This window comes from Microcaecilia unicolor, chromosome 1 (assembly GCF_901765095.1).
Source record: "Microcaecilia unicolor chromosome 1, aMicUni1.1, whole genome shotgun sequence".
NCBI lineage: Eukaryota > Metazoa > Chordata > Amphibia > Gymnophiona > Siphonopidae > Microcaecilia > Microcaecilia unicolor.
Window position 1 is genome coordinate 634905668 of NC_044031.1, and position 19423 is coordinate 634925090.

At 43.5% G+C, this 19423-nt stretch overlaps 1 protein-coding gene across 4 annotated transcripts in view; it reads left to right on the forward strand.

Annotated features, from left to right (window-relative positions):
• The window catches only part of PATL1 (PAT1 homolog 1, processing body mRNA decay factor), a 292622-nt gene that overhangs the window by 150271 nt on the left and 122928 nt on the right, over positions 1-19423 (forward strand). For all 4 annotated transcript variants that reach the window (XR_003944007.1, XM_030221195.1, XM_030221217.1 and 1 more), the window contains exons 10-11: positions 2328-2508; positions 2789-2912. Coding sequence is in view for 3 of the 4 variants with exons in the window: in XM_030221195.1 (XP_030077055.1) it covers positions 2328-2508; positions 2789-2912 (305 nt within the window). In the remaining variant the exon portion in view is untranslated. The remainder of the gene's footprint in view (positions 1-2327; positions 2509-2788; positions 2913-19423) is intronic.

Below are 19423 nucleotides of genomic sequence, written 5' to 3' on the forward strand. Positions count from 1 at the left end.
TGGCTTTGGTCACAGAGGCGAATAACCTTCTGCAGTGGGCAGAGTCACATTCTCTGCTTGTCAGCGGCTCACATTCCGGGACAGACCAATGTTCAGGCAGATTTTCTTAGCCATCATCTCCTCGATTTGGCAGAATGGGAACTGGTGACAGAGATGTTTCACCTGATCTGCCAAAAGTGGGGCACACTGGAGATGAGTCTGATGGCAACCAGAGTGAACGCCAAGGTGGTCAAGTTCTTCAGCAGAAGAAAGGTGTTTGAGTCCACATGGTTGGACGCTCTGCTGCAGTCCTGGCCGGAATCTGTTTTCCTGCATGTCTTCCCTCTGTGGCCCTTAATCGGATGAATTCTTCACCAGATCAGGTGTAATCAGGGACCAGTGGTTCTGGTGGTCCTGGACTGGCCGTGCCATCTGTGGTATACAGACTTGGTTCAACTGCTGGTGGAACCACCTCTTTGGTTGCCGGTCTTTCCAAGGCTCCTACATCAGAGCCCAGTTCAGATGGAGGACTTCTCCCGCTTTGGTCTTACGGCTTGGCTCTTGAGAGGGTGAGATTCAGAAAAAAGGGCTACTCTGATTCAGTGAGTGCTACTTTGCTTCTTGCTAGGAAGTGTTCCACTACAACAGCTTACACTAGAGTATGGCGCATGTTTGAAGTGTGGTGTATGGCTCGCGCTTGGTTGCCTTTTCAGGTGTCCGTTTTGCAGAGTTTATTCTTTCTGCAGGCCGGGTCGCAGAAGGGCTTGGCCTACAACTCCATCTGGGCGCAGGTCGCGGCATTGGCTTGTTTCCAGGGCTGGGTGTCAGGGTCTTCTCTAGCGGCTCATTCGGATATGGCGAGGTTTTTGAGAGGCTTTCTCACCTTTGTCCCTCCAGTTCACCGTCCATGTCCTCCTTGGAAGTTGAGTGCGCTACAGGGTGCACCGTTTGAGCCACTGAAGGCATTTTTGGTGGCTATTATGTCCATTCATTGGGTCTCTGAGATCCAGGCGTTGTCATGTTGGGAAACATTTCTTCAATTTTCATAGTCTGGAATGACCTTGCAGACCATGCTCTTCTTTTGCCGGAAGTCATGTCAGCCTTTCGTTTAAATCAGCCACTTTTCTTCCTTCCTTTCAGAGGGAGGATTTTCCAGAAAACTTTCCTCAGCTCTGGTCTTTGGATGTTTGTCGGACTCTCATCCGGTATTTGCAGATGTCTGATTTCTGTTTAGATCATATTTTTGTACTCTTTGGGGGGCTCAAACAGGCGATGATTGTCCGGTGGCTCAAGGAAGCCATTGTCTTGGCTTATCTCTTGAAAGATCTGACTCCTCCATTCGACTTGAGCGCAGGCAGCCTCTTGGGCAGAAACAGGTGTCTGTTCGTTGGATGAAATTTGTCGGGAGCAATTTGGGCTTCCCGGCATTCTTTTGTTAAGCATTAAAGATTTGATGTAGCAGCGCGGGGAGGTTCGTGATTTGCAGTGGTGGTGCACTCTCAGGGAGCAGCAGCTTCCCACTCAGAATAAGGGATTGCTTTAGTACATCCCACCAGTTTCTGGAATCGTCTGTTGCTGAGAATCCAGGATCCCTTCCCTTTTTTCGCTTCTGCTGCATGCCAGATTCTAAGGTTTTGTATTCAGACTTTCCAATGCATTCTTAAAAAAAAAAGTCAAAATTTTTTTTGTTACATTTGTACCCCGCGCTTTCCCACTCATGGCAGGCTCAATGCGGCTTACATGGGGCAATGGAGGGTTAAGTGACTTGCCCAGAGTCACAAGGAGCTGCTTGTGCCTGAAGTGGGAATCAAACTCAGTTCCTCAGTACCCCAGGACCAAAGTCCACCAGCCTAACCACTAGGCCACTCCTCCAGCCCAAGATGGCTAATTACAATTGCGATTTCTACAAGTTCATGTTCATTTGGTTGGCCGTTGCCGTGATGTGAGGAAGGTTTATCTGTGTTTTTTTTCTATTTTTCCATTGCCATTTGCTTTGGGATGCGACCTATACTGAAAAGATGAGGTGCTGGATGTGCAGGGTCACAGCTTTCACTTCAGTGTTGCCTATCTCCACCTGCTGATAGGCGGATACAACCCACCAGTTTCTGGATTCATCTGCTGCGACTAAAGGAAAGAAAATTATCAGGTAAAACATTTTTCTCTAATAAACAAGTTTAAATGCAATTTGGAAATCATGCAGGCATAGAACTGTAGCTCTGTAGTCAGAGAGAGATATACCTAGGAAATGCTATATGGCAGTAAACAACTCTTTTCATATGAGGTTGAGAAACAGGTGAATTTTTGAGTTTTGACTAGTTCATTAATTTGCTCCGTGTTTTGCATGTCAGCCAGCACAAGAATCTGAATGGGATTGGGGGAGACCAGACTCACCGGGGATCCCATCAGGACCACCTGAAGAAGGACCCCTATGCCAACTTGATGATGCAGAGGGAAAAGGACTGGGTGTCTAAGATTCAGATGATGCAACTTCAAAGTACTGACCCTTACCTGGATGATTATTACTATCAGGTGTGTGCTATAAGTTGGGAAGGGGACACATTGCTGGGAAGAAAAGGCCTTTGCCAAATGCTTCTTAATTTGAAACCAGGTATGTGGTATTCCTGATGACTTTTTTTTTTGGTTTTGGAGTGGAGTGGAGTGGAGGGGAGGGTAGAAAGAGAGTGAGTAGGACCTTAACAGGTCCTTTAAAGATGCATGTCTTGCAACTGTGTTTCTTGATAGTTCATATAACCAAGTGCGTTGCACAGCTGAACCTTACTACAGTGATTTCTTTTTCTTTTCATCTCAGAACTATTTTGAGAAGTTAGAAGCACTGTCAGCAGCTAAGATCACACCTGGAGAGGGCCCAAAGAAAGAGAGGACTAAACTTATCACACCCCAAATGGCCAAATTTGAGCATGATTACAAGCCAGGTATAAAAAGACAGTCATCTCAGGTTTCAAAGCATGCAGTTTTGACCATCACTTTTTAAAGATTTACCTATTCTGTAGTTGGGTTTTGTATTTGGAAAACTCTACTCCTGGGGGAATATTTGTAAATACGCATTGAAAAATTTGTGCACATGGGTCCACAAACCAACGGTTCTATCGTGTATGCATCTGATGATCACACAGCGATAACAGGCAAGAGGAAAAAGCCAGAGGCTGCACATCAGGCTGTATTCATCTCCTGTACTGGGCTGGGCCCAACCAGTGATTTTAACCATGGGGGACTCTATACAGCTGTGTGGTTCAAATCAGTAATCAAGTCAGGTGTTCACATGCTTCACATGCAGCCAGTGGCCGCTGCCTCTGACCACATGATCAGTTGGGGAAGGGGGGAGTGTAGAATGATAGTAGTGTCCCGAGGAGGGAGGATACAAGCTGGAGGTATGCCCTGGTGAGGGGAGGAAAGATAGCAAGCTGGGGGAGATATGTATGTGGGGGAGACCGAATAAAGTAGAGGTGTGCTTGGAGTGGGGCAGAACAAGCTGCAGACATGTACAGTGTGAGAGGGGGCAGAGAAATATGAGGGTATATGCTTGTGTGGGAAAAGAGAGCTGGGGGTGCAATCCGAGAAGGAGCTGGGGGTATATGCCAGATGGGTTGGAATGAAAATTTGGGATCAGTGCCCATGGGTAGGGTGTGCTAGGGCAGGGGAAGAGAAGCCAGTAGGGTGTGGGGCACACTACGGTATGTGCTGGTATCCAGAGGTTTGTGTACACTTGTCGTCTGTCCCCTATTCCAGTGTTTCCCAAGTCTAGTCCCGGAGCACCCCTTGCCAGTCAGGTTTTCAGGATATCCACAATGAACATGCTTGAACTTGATTTTCCATCAATGTCTTTTGTGCATATTCTTTGTGGATATCCTGAAACCCTGACTGGCAAGGGGTACTCCAGGACCAGACTTGGGAAACACTGCTCTATGCTGTGTTTCCCAGAACTGTGCTTCAGATTCGGCAAATATGACAGTTTATTTAACATGCTAACATAAAGAATAAAGCATGAAGCAAACTCCTAGCACTTCTGTTACAAACCTAGCTTATCACTAATTGTCTTAGATAAATAAAACCAAACTGCCAAATATTTTATAGTAACATAGTAGATAGCGGCAGAAAAAGACCTGCACGGTCCACCCAGTCTGCCCAACAAGATAAACTCACATGTGCCATTTTTTGTGTATACCTTACCTTGATTTGTACCTGTCTTTTTCAGGGCACAGACTGTATAAGTCTGCCCAGCACTATCCCCACCTCCCAACCACCAGCCCCGCCTCCCACCACCGGCGCTGGCACAGACCGTATAAGTCTGCCCAGCACTATCCCCGCCTCCCAACCACCAGCCCTGCCTCCCACCACCGGCTAAGCTTCTTAGAGTAACAATTTGGCCTGACCTACATTTCACAAAGCAATAGAAATGTTATCTAACCCCTACCCTCTAGGCATTTACATAAACAATCCATACAACCTTTTGGTAGCAGGCTCAGGATCCAGTAACAGCTCTGGATCCTTGAATGCAGTGACCAGCTGACCTGGTCCTAGTTAATAAAGGTATGCTATCAAAGATGACAGCTCAGAAAATAATATGCCCTTTAATGTCCTGGACAAGTGCCTTTAAGGAAAGCAGTGGCAGAATGCCAATACAGCTGTGTAAGATATCAGACAAAGCAAGAAAGAATGGCGGAAGCCTGTCTCTGGAAAGCAATAATAAGTTTCAGGCTCTGTTATCAGTGCTGTAAGCAAATCATGAACACTAGAAAGTGTTTTTGATTGGTTACGTCTGAGCCAGTCGATACTGGCAAGACCAATCAGTTAAGTGTTCCCTTATGGGTGTTCAAGTATAGCCAAGAATTAAGTTCTGGAATGCAGTGTTTTGTCTCCCACTGCAAGTTCTCTCCAGATAAAGGCTAGCTCCATGCTAGAAGCCTCAGGGGCCGATGCACAAAACTTACTGGGGCAGCAGCATGCAATTTCGACTGGTTCTAGCCGGTTTAGCTTGCAAGGTAGTCAGCGAGTAGTGCACAAATGACTTCTACAAGCCCTTTTCCATTGGCCGCAGCAGACAATGTGAAGCGTATACTAAAATATTATAATGAGCTAATCGGTATGTAAATGTGCATTCCAAGGGATGCACAGCCATTTCTGAGTGATGCATAGAAAGGACCCCCCTACCTTTAATGAGAAAAATTCTATAGGAGATCTTGAGCAACTGTAGCATGGAAGTTGTGGAACAAAAAATACAACAAGGCTGTAGTATGTTCTGGAGCACTCCAACCAGTAGATCAGAGTCATTTTGAAATCATCTGGAGGTCAGGATCTGTAGCAAGGGTGGCTTCCCGGCAGAGCACTGTTTAGTGAAATGGAGCATTCTCAGGCCCAATGCACTTCATCAGCCAGCCAGAGCGATACAATTTCTTCCTCTCCATCTAGGCAGATCTACGGCTCCTATGATCTGATCCAGATCACAGATCCTAGCCCGGAAGAGACATGGGGTGAGTAGCCTTTCCCCAGACAGCCCGAACAGCTTGTTTTCATGTGATCCCTTTTTGGCTGGTGCAGGCATTTCCATGGCTTTTATACACGGGCAGGCTGTCTCTTCTCCCTATGAGCAGGGCATGCGCTGAATAGCTACAGTTACTGATTGGCTGTTCTACGCATGCTCTGGCACTCTCCCTACCGAGCTGCACAATAAAAGTCCGTGCAGCTCATTTGCATGCGATTTGTTTTGAACATCGCTCACTATTTCCACCTCGGTAATTTTTACCAAGGTGGAAATGGTGAGCGGATGTTACCAAGGACTCTTGTGCATCGGCCCCTCAGTCTGCATTGTGCCAATATATAGGAGTGGATCTTTTGCACACAGACAGGCTGAATGGAAAACTGCTGTGTAAGGTGTAATAATGCTTTATAGGCAGCAGCAGCAGCAGCAGCATCCGTGTTAGTTTGGTTCTATGATGCACTTAGAAAGATAGCCCAGGCTATGCTCTGCAGGGTTCTCATGCAAAGTTAGGGAGAGAGAAAACTGAGGGCTGCTCAGGGCTGGAGAGAGAGAGAATTGTAGAGGGCAGAGTGCTTGGAAGGGACGGGTGGAAAATGAATGGGGAACAGAAGGAGGGGTGAGGGATAAAGAGCTATGGGGCAGAGAGAAACAGATAGGAGATGCCTTCCATGGAGAAGGAATAAATAGAGCTGGGTTTTGAACCTGCTGGTGGGGAAAGGAAGATGATCAAGTCAAGGGAGGGGTTCTTCAAGCTAAGTTGAGGAGAGAGCTTAGGAGAGTGGAACTTGGAGAGGGATATTTCCGAGGAAAGAAAAAAACTGGGGGTTCAGGCCTGGGGCAGTGAAGAGTCAGGCCTTATGAAGGTGGGGGGGGGGGATTCTGCACAAAATATTTTGGGTGCAGAAATTTCATGTTTCTGCCACTTGTTCCCTGTGCAGAATTCTGCGCGCCTGGAGAATTCTGCATTGTGAAGTTGCACAGAATTCCTACAGGAATAAATATTAAGGTTTTAGAATAGTTTTTTTTTTTTTTCTGTCAGAAGAGATTCCTTTTGCATGAATCACTGGTACATGAATCAGCCTAAGCTGTAGGAATGGAGCAGAATGAATTGAGAGAAACTTGCTTCTGTATTTGTCCCTCATTGTTAAACTATTTAGAGTATAAGAGAGACTGAAGTCTATTATCCCTTTCTGTGTCAGTGCCCTTTGTAGTCTCCTTAGTTCGAGATCTGATTCTGTCACAACTGGATATGTATAATGTTTATTGTTTAGCAAGGCTTATATCCCACACTATCTCCTAATTTAGGCTATGTTATAAAAAGATCAGTCTAGTAGCATGCGTAATGAGGAGAGTATCATAAATGTTATGAGCCAGTCATAATGCATTGAAGGACAAAGGGGTCTGCCTTTATATTTACAGTTGAATTTCGTATCATACTAGAATAGGATTTTTGAGATGAAACTGTTGAGGGATGGGTTTTGGCGGTTGAAATAAAGAGCAATAAACCTAAAACTCAGATAACTCAGTACATGGTCTAGCTCCGAGCTATATGACTGAACTATAATCGACTTACCAATTTAGAAACACAATTGAATCAGCCAGAATGTATTTGACTCTTCACTTCTCAAGTTGTAAAAGCCTGAAGTATAAATCAACATACGCGTCAAGTTTCTCTTACATATTTATTTATTTATTTTATTTATTGCATTTATATCCCACATTTTCCCACCTCTTTGCAGGCTCAATGTGGCTTACAATACATCATGAAAAGTGGAATGTATACATTTAGTATTACATAAGGATATTGGGTAGCATGATAGTGATGAAGCATGATAGTAATGTAGCAAGCAAAATTATAAGACAGTTCTGGATAAATGTGTAAGAGTTCACATTTGTTGATCTTTGTGGTATACCTTGTTGAAAAGATGGGTCTTCAGTAGTTTGCGGAAGTTAGTTAATTCATAGATCATTTTCAGGCTGCGCGGCAGTTTGTTCCAGAATTGTGTGCTCACGTAGGAAAAGGTTGATGCATGCGTTAGTTTGTATTTTAGACCTTTACAGTTGGGGAAGTGAAGATTGAGGAATGTGCGGGATGATTTTTTAGCATTCCTTGGTGGTAGGTCTATCAGGTCTGACATGTAGGCTGGGGCATCTCCGTGAATGATTTTGTGAACCAAGGTACATATTTTGAACGTGATGCGTTCTTTAAGTGGGAGCCAGTGTAGCTTTTCTCGTAGGGGTTTCGCACTTTCATATTTTGTTTTTCCGAATATGAGTCTAGCTGCGGTGTTCTGAGCTGTCTGAACTTTCTTCATTATTTGTTCTTTGCATCCAGCGTATAGTGCGTTGCAGTAGTCTAGATGACTGAGTACCATTGATTGTACCAAGTTGTCTAAGACGGACCTTGGGAAGAAAGGTCTTACTCTTTTTAGTTTCCACATTGAGTGGAACATCTTCTTGGTTGTGTTTTTCGCGTGGCTCTCAAGAGTTAGATGTCGATCAATGGTAACTCCAAGAATTCGTAGGGTATTCGAAATTGGAAGGTTCAGTTTTGGTGTGTTGATGGTGGTAAATTTGTTCATGTTATGTTGAGAGGTGAGGATTAGGCATTGGGTATTTTCTGCATTGAGTTTCAGTTGGAAAGCATCCGCCTATGAGTGCATGATATGTAGACTTTGGTTGATGTCATTGGAAATTTCCTTTAAATCTTGTTTAAATGGGATGTAGATCGTTATGTCGTCTGCGTATATGTATGGGTTGAGGTTTTGATTTGATAGTAGTTTGGCCAAGGGTATCATCATTAGGTTGAATAAGGTCGGTGAGAGGGGGGGATCCCTGTGGAACTCCACATTCAGGTATCCATGTGGCTGATGTAGTCGAATTAGATGTCACTTGGTATGATCGTGTGGTTAGGAACTCCTTAAACATATGCACACAGCTCTGGAATATACTACCAAAACGCCTGAAATCTACGAATAATCATCTAGAATTCTGAAAAAACCTAAAACCTCACCTCTTCAAGAAGGCATACCCCACAGAACTAACATAAATACTGAATAATGAAATATGGCAATTTAATCAGGAAATTGACAGTAACTCAACCCCGATGCATGATCACCCTGACATTTTGTCTGATTCACCCCAATCAAATACGCAACCAACACACAAAAAAGGACACACATTAGACATCAAAACATACAAATTTGACCACACAAACTTTACACTAACAAACACTAAATGGTCACCTATACTGTGGTCAGACCATCACAAAGCACATATCACCCTCCAATGTAGAATGAAAGAATTACCCGACAAACAAATACGAAAAACTTACACCACGAGAGGAAAAATAGACCCGGTTAAATTCTGGCAACAGATCTACATCGACGGATGGACAATAAAGACAGACACAATCCAATTCCTATCAAAATGGGACAATAGATGTAAATTAATACTAGACAGCATTGCCCCAATCCAAACCAGAACCTCACACAGAAAGAACTCAATACCATGGTTCAACGAAGAACTGAAAAAACTCAAAACACAAGTCAGGAAACTAGAACGCGCTTGGAACAAAAAGAAAGATGATCCCACTCTTAACACCTGGAAGCAACTCCGAAGGAAATATAAATACTCCATAAGACAAACCAAAAGACAGTACTACAAAGCTGAAATCGGACCAAATTATAAAGACACACACAAACTCTTCCAAATTGTGAATAAATTATTAGATACCTCTCCAGTCACCAACATACCAGGAGCTGACGACTTGGTGAAGTACTTCAAGGAGAAAATTATACAACTACGACTCAAAATACCTGTTAGCCCCATCAAATACACCACACTCCTAGACTGCCTAGACCCAGACCCTGGAGCTTACCCAGCAGACAGGATCTGGACTGAATTCACAATACTACCGGAAGACCTTATCTCACAAACGCTTAAAAGATTCGCTAAATCTCACTGCAAATTAGATATATGCCCAAACAACCTTATGAAGTCGGCCCCACAACAATTTATATCGGACCTAACTAACCACGTGAACTTTATGCTACAAAATGGTCTCTTCCCAAGGGAAAAAGGTAATATTCTACTCACCCCCATACCCAAGGATGCAAAGAAAAATGCCAACGAACTAACGAACTACAGACCAGTAGCATCCATACCCTTAATTACCAAAATAACAGAAGGTATGGTGACCAAACAACTCACAGAGTATCTAAACAAGTTCTCAATTTTACACAACTCCCAGTCAGGATTTCGCTCTAATCACAGTACTGAAACCGTACTAGTTACGCTCATGACCAAATTCAAACAATTGATAGCAAACGTAAACAACATACTACTGTTACAATTCGACATGTCGAGCGCATTTGACATGGTCGATCATGGAATTCTACTACACATCCTCGAATACTTCGGAATTGGAGGCAATGTTCTCAATTGGTTTAAGGGGTTCCTAACTACACGCTCATATCAAGTGACATCAAATTCGACTACATCAGCTACATGGACACCTGAATGTGGAGTTCCACAGGGATCCCCCCTCTCACCGACCATATTCAACCTAATGATGACACCCTTGGCCAAACTACTATCGAACCAAAACCTAAACCCATATATATACGCTGATGACGTAACGATCTTCATCCCATTCAAACAAGACTTAAGGGACATCTCCAACGAAATCAAACAAAGCCTACACATCATGAATTCCTGGGCAGATGCATTTCAGCTGAAACTTAATGCAGAAAAAACCCAATGCCTAGTACTCACCTCACAATACAATAAGAACAAATTTACTACCATCAACACACCTAAACTAAATCTACCAGTTTGGGACACCCTAAAAATTCTTGGAGTTACCATTGATCGACACCTAACACTTGAGAACCATGCGAAAAACATAACTAAAAAGATGTTCCATTCAATGTGGAAACTAAAAAGAATCAAACCATTTTTTCCAAGGACTGTCTTCCGCAGTTTGGTACAGTCAGTAGTACTCAGTCATCTGGACTATTGTAACTCACTCTACACTGGCTGCAAAGAGCAAGTACTTAAAAAAAACTCCAAACAGCCCAGAACACGGCAGCCAGACTTATATTCGGCAAACCAAAATACGAAAGCGCGAAACCCCTACGAGAAAAACTACACTGGCTCCCACTTAAAGAACGCATCACGTTCAAACTCTGCACCCTAGTCCATAAAATCATCCATGGTGACGCCCCAGCCTACATGTCAGACCTAATAGAACTACCACCCAGGAACGCAAAAAAATCTTCTCGCACACCCCTCAATTTGCATCCTCCCAAGTGTAAAGGTCTGAAATACAAATCAATACATGCATCTACCTTTTCTTATATGAGCACGCAATTCTGGAACGCGTTGCCACGTGACCTGACAACGGTTTATGAATTGACCAATTTCCGTAAATTATTGAAAACTTATCTCTTCGACAAGATATATTATAACGGTCAACACATGTAACTGTACAATCTTTAATATATCCAGAAATGTTCTATAATGCCTTTTGCTTTAATACTATCATGTATTTCACCACCATGTAACCCAAAACCTTCTGTAAAACCAAATGTATATTCTCTTTTATTTCTAGTATCCATGTTGAACTGTAAGCCACATTGAGCCTGCAAAGAGATAGGATAATGTGGGATACAAATGCAATAAATAAATAAACCTATTTACCAATACTTCTTTACTGTAGTTGTCACTGTAGTAGTACCCCTACACTGTATTTGTTCACACCGGAGTCTGTAACCACCTCTCCGGAACTATGTAAGCCACTTTGAGCCTACTAATAAGTGGGAAAAAGTGAGATACAAATGTAACAAATAAATAACCTAAGAACATAAGAATAGCCATACTGGGTCAGACCAGTGGTCTATCTAGCCTGGTTTCCTGCTTCCAACAGTGGCCAATTCAGGTCACAGTTACCTGATAGAATCCCAAGTAGTAGCAATATTCAAGCAGTGGCTTTCCCCATGTCTTATTTCAATAGCAGACTATGGACTTTTCCTCCAGGATCTTGCCAAACCTTTTTTATACCCAGATATTCTAACCGCTGATACCACATACTCTGGCAGTGAGTTCTATTTGTTGAATGAAAAAATATTTCCTCTTGTTTGTTTTAAAAGTAATACTATGTAACTTCCTTGAATGTCCCCTAGTTATTTTTACTTTTTGAAAGCGTAAAAAATTATTTACGTTTACCCGTTTTACATCACTCTGTATATTGTAGACCTCAATCATACCCCCCCCCCCCCTCAGCTGTCTCTTTTCCAAGCTGAGGAGCCCCTAACCTCTTAAGCTTTTCCTCATATAAGAGGAGTTCCATCCCCTTAATCATTTTGGTCACCCTTCTTTGAACCTTTTTTTTTTAACAATAGATTTTTATTGAGATTTGAAAAACAGCAAACCATTCACAATCAGTGGAGTACAACATTAAGCCTATAGACAACCTAAGTAAACCCCCAACCCCCTCACCCACCCCCAAACATCCCATTCCGTAGAGCCAGAGCTCCTGTTATAACTGCTCTGTTCAAGTTACCCCCCTTAGACCCCAAACCCTATCTCTCCTCCCTATCTACTAAATCTTTACCCAATAACCGATCCAGATGTACCCATTCCTCAACGGTAACAGAATTCAAACATGCGTGGGATAAACGTAAAGGAATCCTGTTCAGAAGGAATGGATCCTAAGGAGCTTAGCCGAGATTGGGTGGCAGAGCCGGTGGCGGGAGGCGGAGATGGTGCTGGGCAGACTTATATGGTCTGTGCCAGAGCCGGTGGTGGGAGGCGGGGATAGTGCTGGGCAGACTTATATGGTCTGTGCCAGAACCGGTGGTGGGAGGCGGGGCTGGTGGTTGGGAGGCGGGGATAGTGCTGGGCAGACTTATACGGTCTGTGCCCGGAAAAGGACAGGTACAAATCAAGGTAAGGTATACACAAAAAGTAGCACATGTGAGTTTATCTTGTTGGGCAGACTGGATGGACCGTGCAGGTCTTTTTCTGCCCGTCATCTACTATGTCACTATGTTACTATATTGCCCCAAGCGGTGTTCAGTCAGCGAGTTTTGAGAGCCAGTTAACTAGTGTCAATACTTTACTCCGCTTCCAGTGGGCAGCAATAACAGTCTTTGCCGCAGCTAAACAGTCTTTTGAGGCGGCGTTGTCATTTCAAGCCTCTACAATTACCCCAGCCAAGTAGGCACCACTTGGGATCACATGGGAACAGAATTTCCAGATTTGCAGATAAACTTTATGTGACTCTCTGCCAGAATCCCTGTAGCTGTTCGCAACTCCACCACATATGGTAAAATGTCCCTGTGTCATTCCCACACCTCCAACACATATCTGTAGTATCAGGAAACATAGCTCTAAGCCTAGCTGGTGTATAGTACCATCTACTCGGAACTTTGAATGCATTTTCTTTAATCAAAACACATATAGAATCTTTCTTCACCTCCAGACATATCCTTTTCCACTCATTCACACTTAACTCATCCCCTAAATCCTCCCATGCCTTCATGTAGGGGTATTTAACAAAAGCAAACCATCTGATAAACCGGTAAATGTGAGTGATAGTTCCCCTGTGCTTTCCCGATTGAGACCTACAAATTTTCAAAATGTTCAGTTTCATCAGGGTCCACCCGTAGCCAACCCTGACTAGAAATGTGATGCTTAACCTGTAAGTATGGGAAGAAATCTGAAGAGGATAAGCCATGAGACTCCCACAGTTCCCTAAAAGAGCGCATCTCCCTCACATCCAAAAAATCGCAAAACCTAGAAAGGCCGCAGTAAGACCAGTCAGCAAATGTGGCTCGCCTAAGACCAATCAAAAATCCTGGCTCCTGGGTGACGTGCTAGCGATGAGGAAGCATGAGAGCCCTCAGCCTGTTTTTCAAAGAACTCCATGGGGATAGTAAATGTGACACAAATGGGTTAGTCGTCATCTGCTTATAGGCTTGACTAGTAAGGGAGGACCAAAGGACTGCATCCAGAGAATATTCTTTCACAAAATATTGTTCCATTGAGTGTGTAGGAGGCTGTTCCCCCCCCCCCCCCCCCCCCCGGCTCCATCAAGAGATAAGCTTCAATTGAGCCGCCCAATAATACCACACTAGGTTGGGCATTCCTCTACCACCCCACTCCACCGATCCCTAAATCACTGTCTTAGCCAATCTCGGGGAGCGCCCACCCCACACAAATGTAGAAATATCAGACTGTAAGCTCAGTAACCGAGGAAATAGATTCATTTTAAGTGCTGAAATCCGTCCCCACCATGAAAGCCACCCATATTTCCAACTGCTCAAGTCTCTCCGCAATTGGTGAAACAATGGGGTATAATTCATGGCATAGAGTTTAGATAAGTCCTTAGGAATCTGTATACCCAAGTATCGAAAACTGATCCACGCCCTACAAAAGACAAAAAAATGGTAATCTCTTCGTCCTGTCGATCAATAAGGGTGACACCCAGAAATTCTGATTTATCATAATTAACTTTGAATCCTGACAACCTCCCAAAGCTGCCGAGTTCCCTCACAGTTATAGGCAAGGTTAACTGGAATGCCTTTACATAGGACAAAATATCATCCGCAAAGAGAGCTATTTTATGCTGCACTTCCCCAATATGGATCCCTTTTATGTCAGACAAGGACTGAACCCGTTGAGCGAAGGGTTGAATATATATTGCAAATAGCCGAGGAGAGAGTGGGCATCCCTGCCTAGTACCCCGCATAATGGGAAATGTTGGTGAATAGCCCCCATTAACTTTGACAGAAGCTACAGGGGCCTCATAAAGACTCTGCAGCCAGCCAATAAATTTGGGACCAAATCTCATAAAGCGCAAGACCTCCCACAAGTAGGGCCACTCAACCCTATCAAACACCTTCTCAGCATCTGTTCTTAACAAGGCAAATGGGATCTCCTGCACCTGTGCTTCCCAAAGAACCCCTAATGTACGCCTGATATTGTCAGCCACCTGGTGGCGCGGTACAAAACCAGAATGATCTGTGTGAATGAGCTGTGGAAGCACCCTGCCCAGGCGGTCAGCCATAATCTTTGCCAATATCTTTACATCAGTATTAAGCAGGGAAATCGGTCAATAGGGACCACACACCGTAGGGTCCTTCCCAGGCTTTAAAATTACAGAAATCCCCGCCTCATGCATACTAGGGGGCAGTGAGTGACTACAAAACAAGAATTGCCCACCTTCCGCAAAAGAGGACCTAGTTCTGTAGAGTGAATCTTATAAAACTTTGGAGTGTAGCCATCCATCCCTGGAGTCTTTCCTCCCTTGAGGCCTCTAATCACTCCCAAGATCTCATTAACAGTTATAAGGAAGAGGGGAAAGATTGCCTCCAGCCCGTCCCTATCAGCTTCAACTAAACCCTTCAGCCCATCCCTGATTAAATAATCTTGAATCATTGACAATGAGGCCTTCTCCCCTTTGGCATACAGATTAGTATAAAACTGCACAAACTGTTCTCTAATCTCCCTTTCTTGATAGTATAAAACGTCCCTCAGTCCCATGATTTTGGTAATGGTATGCTGTATCTGGTGCTTTTTAAGATGTCTGGCCAGCATTCTTCCCATCTTATTGCTAAATTCATAGAATCTCTGTAGAACTAGCCGTCTGTGAAATTCCATCTGATCTACCTGTAATTTTTACAATTCTGGGCAACAGGCCAACAGTTGAGGTAATATCTTGCCATCTTCCCTCCCCCTCCCCCCCCCCCCCCCCCCCGATGCTTAGATTCCAGCTGCACTAGTTTCGTGCGAATCTCCAGCTCTTTAATATATCTCTCTCGCTTGTGCCTTGCTCCCCACTTTATAAGGTGCCAGCATTCTTCCCATCTTATTGCTAAATTCATAGAATCTCTGTTGGACTAGCCGTCTATGAAATCCCATCTGATCTACTTGTAATTTTTGCAATTCTAGGCAACAGGCCAACAGTTGAGGTAATATCTTGGCGTCTTCCCCCCCCACCCCCCCCCCCCCCCAATGCTTAGATTCCAGCTGCACTAGTTTCGTGCGAATCTCCAGCTCTTTAATATATCTCTCTCGCTTGTGCCTCGCTCCCCACTTTATAAGATGCCCTTGAACTACTGCCTTGAGAGCATCCCACAGGATACCATCAGAAACTTCCCCTGTATCATTAAGTTCCATATCGTTTTTTTTTTTATTCATCTATTTAATTTTACACGCTTAACATGCAATTGAAACACATTGCATAACTTGAATAATAAAAATAAGAACAAAATTAACTATAAATATCAAGAATTACGGGCTTACACATTTAGCCCAAGGAAAAAACAAGTTATACAATTGATTAGACCACAACTAGACAATAAAAGGGGGGAGTGATTTAGATAATAGGAGATCTCAAAAGAAGAAAACAGAAAACATTGCATATATGGCCTGGCCTATACGTTCCCTTTATATCTTTTATAATCAGATGACATCAATTACTCTATAGGTTTAATGGACAATTTTTTCATTTCTAGAAACGCTTTAAGATGTACTGGCGCAAAAAAGTATATTTAACACCCATATATTTAATCAGACATTTACAAGAATATGCAAGTAGATATGTTGCCCCCAACGCTCGGGTCTCCTCTCTAAATGACAAAAAATGTCTTTCTCCTATCTTGAGTTGTTTTGCAAACATCAGGATATACCCATACTCTTTGACCACAGAAAGTTTTCATGGAATTTTTAAAGTATAACTTCAAGACTGAATTCAGGTCCTGTTCAAAAACAAATGATATCAATAAAGTTCTTTGTTGATCTATTTCAGAAAGAGATGTTCCTAAAATTAATGATACATTCAGCTGGTCATGAGAGTCCAAAGGCAGATTTCTCGAATTATTTTTTTTACCACTATCCCCTAGATCAGCTTGCGGAGGAATTGGTAAATAATAAATTCTATTTAAAGGAGGAATAGCTGAATCTGGGTATAACAAGATTTCTTGTAAATACTTCTTGAACATTTCAATGGGACCCAATTCTTTAATCCAAGGAAAATTTTATATTCTTAAGTTCAATCTTCTATTGAAGTTCTCAAATTGTTCTATTTTTCTGTGTACCACCATTTTATCTGCAGTCAAAGAGTCAGTCACAGATTTTAAAGTTTTTACTTCTTGCTGAAGTAACTCAGTTTGTAAGGTTGTCTCCTGTTTAGATTTTTCAAAAGTGTTAAGTCAGAGAATCGATTTTACTAACTAGTTGCGAGGTTTCCCGGGCTGTTTTTGAAACCGTCTGATTTAAGCCCTGTAATATCTTCCATATCGCCTGTAGAGTTATCTCCGCGGGAGGTTCTTCCTCCAAAGTTGTTTCTTCCGTGTTCAGGAAAGAGTTAGCGCCATCCGAGGTTTGGGCTTGAACGCCTTCCGTAGCAGCCACTATTTCCTCCCTCTGCCCTGATATCGCTGGACACGGAGGTCGATTATCTGGGGGCGAAAGTGATGTTTCCCAGTCTGAAGGGGCCATGGCTCCTCCATCGGCCCCCAAATCAGCTTCACTCACCCTTGGTACGGGAATAGGCGTGGTAAATCGGTCCAGCGTTTGTTGCGACGGGGAGGAAGTTCGGGCCATTGGAGTCTGGCCTTTCACTATCCCCTTCCTTTTAGTGTGGGGCATAACTTCAGCAAAAGGTAAGAGAGAAAAAAGGCTACCAACATATCCGCCGTGCTCGATCCACACAAACGCTCAGGCCGCCATCTTGACACGCCCCCCCCCCCTGAATTCCCCCCCCCCCCCCCGTTGTTGTTTGAGTTGGAGTGGGAGGTGTGGCATCTCCATATAGTTTATCACCTCGCAAATTTCGTGGCAGATCTTCAAATCCCCCAGCACTGACTCATTCAACCTCCAAAAAGTATGATGTATCTTTCCCTGCAAGCCAAGTAAGTTAATCCAAATTCGAGCATGATCAGAAGCATGAATACTCCCAATCTCTGTATCCTGCACCTGATCACACAAGGCTCGGCCACACCAGAGGGCGTCTGTTCTCGTATAAGTCTGTTGTGCATGGGAATAAAAGGAGTACGAGTACTGGCCCGGATGTTGAAGTCTCTGTACATCAAGCAGATCTAAATCTTTAACCAAATGCAATAATTCCTTTCTATGAGCCAAGGCAGTACTCCCCCACTCCCTGGAGTGGTCTAAAGATGTCAGGGTTAAATTAAAATCACCACCCATAATCACCCTCCCCAAAGCAAAATGGGGAAGAACCCCCCATCCCCCCCATAAATACTCAAAAAATTCCCCCTGCCCTACATTAGGTGCATACAGATTGACAAAGGTAACTGGTTCATCATACAAGTGGCCTTTGACCGCCAGATATCTCCCAGAGTCATCAAAAAAAAGTGTTCTCTTTAGTTAAAAGGTATCCCCGATCTTATATAAATTGCCAAACCTCCCGTTTTTTCCCCCTTTGGGGTCAGCATGTGTATAACACTCGCCATACTCCCTACGGCAAAGCATTAGTGTGTTTTTCTTCCTCACATGAGTTTCCTGGAGCATAACCACGTCCCATTGGAGACTCCGTAGCTCTCTAAAAATAATACTTCTTTTTCCTGGATCATTCAAACCATTAACATTCCATGAGCCCACCCGCAAGCCTCCCTTCCCCGATCCCCCCTTCCCCCCTCCCCTTATCTCCTGTCGACTGGCCACATCTATTCTTTGAACCTTTTTTAATTCTGCTCTTTCTTTTTTAAGATATGGCGACCAGAATTGCACACAATACTTAAGGTGTGGTCGCACCATGGAACGATACAGAAGCATTATAATATTTTTTGTCTTATTTTCCATCCATTTCCTAATAATTCCTAGCATCCTGTTAGCTTTCTTGGCCGCCGCTACACACTGGGCAGAAGATTTCAGTGTTTTGACCATGATGACGCAGATCTTTGTCTTGGGTGCTGAGTCCTAGGGTGGAAACTAGCATCAGATAGCTATGGTTTGGATTATTCTTCCCAATGTGCATCACTTTGCATTTGTCCACATTTAATCTCATTTGCCGTTTGGATGCCAATCTTCCAACTCCCTATGGTCTTCCTGCAATTTTTCACAATTCTCATACATTTTAACAACTTTGAATAGTTTTGTCACCTGCAAATTTAATCATCTCATTCATCGTTCCCATTTCCGGATCATTATTAACTATGAGGATGTTATAATGCCGTTGTATCGCTCCATGGTGCGACCGCACCTTGAGTATTGTGTTCAATTCTGGTCGCCGCATCTCAAGAAAGATATAGTAGAATTGGAAAAGGTGCAGCGAATGGCGACTAAAATGATAGCGGGGATGGGACGACTTCCCTATGAAGAAAGACTAAGGAGGCTAGGGCTATACAGCTTGGAGAAGAGACGGCTGAGGGGAGACATGATAGAGGTATATAAAATAATGAGTGGAGTGGAACAGGTGGATGTGAAGCGTCTGTTCACGCTTTCCAAAAATACTAGGACTAGGGGGCATGCGATGAAACTACAGTGTAGTAAATTTAAAACAAATCAGAGAAAATTTTTCTTCACCCAACGTGTAATTAAACTCTGGAATTCGTTGCCGGAGAAAGTGGTGAAGGCGGTTAGCTTAGCAGAGTTTAAAAAGGGGTTGGACAGATTCCTAAAGGACAAGTCCATAAACCGCTACTAAACGGACTTGGAAAAATCCAAAATTCCAGGAATAACATGTATAGAATGTTTGTACGTTTGGGAAGCTTGCCATGTGCCCTTGGCCTGGATTGGCCGCTGTCGTGGACAGGATGCTGGGCTCGATGGACCCTTGGTCTTTTCCCAGTATGGCATTACTTATGTACTTATGTACTTATGATAAATAGCAGAGGTTCTAGTACAGGTCTATGGGGCACTCCACTATTTACCCTCCTTCACTGAGTGAATTGGCCATTTAACCCTACCCTCTGTTTT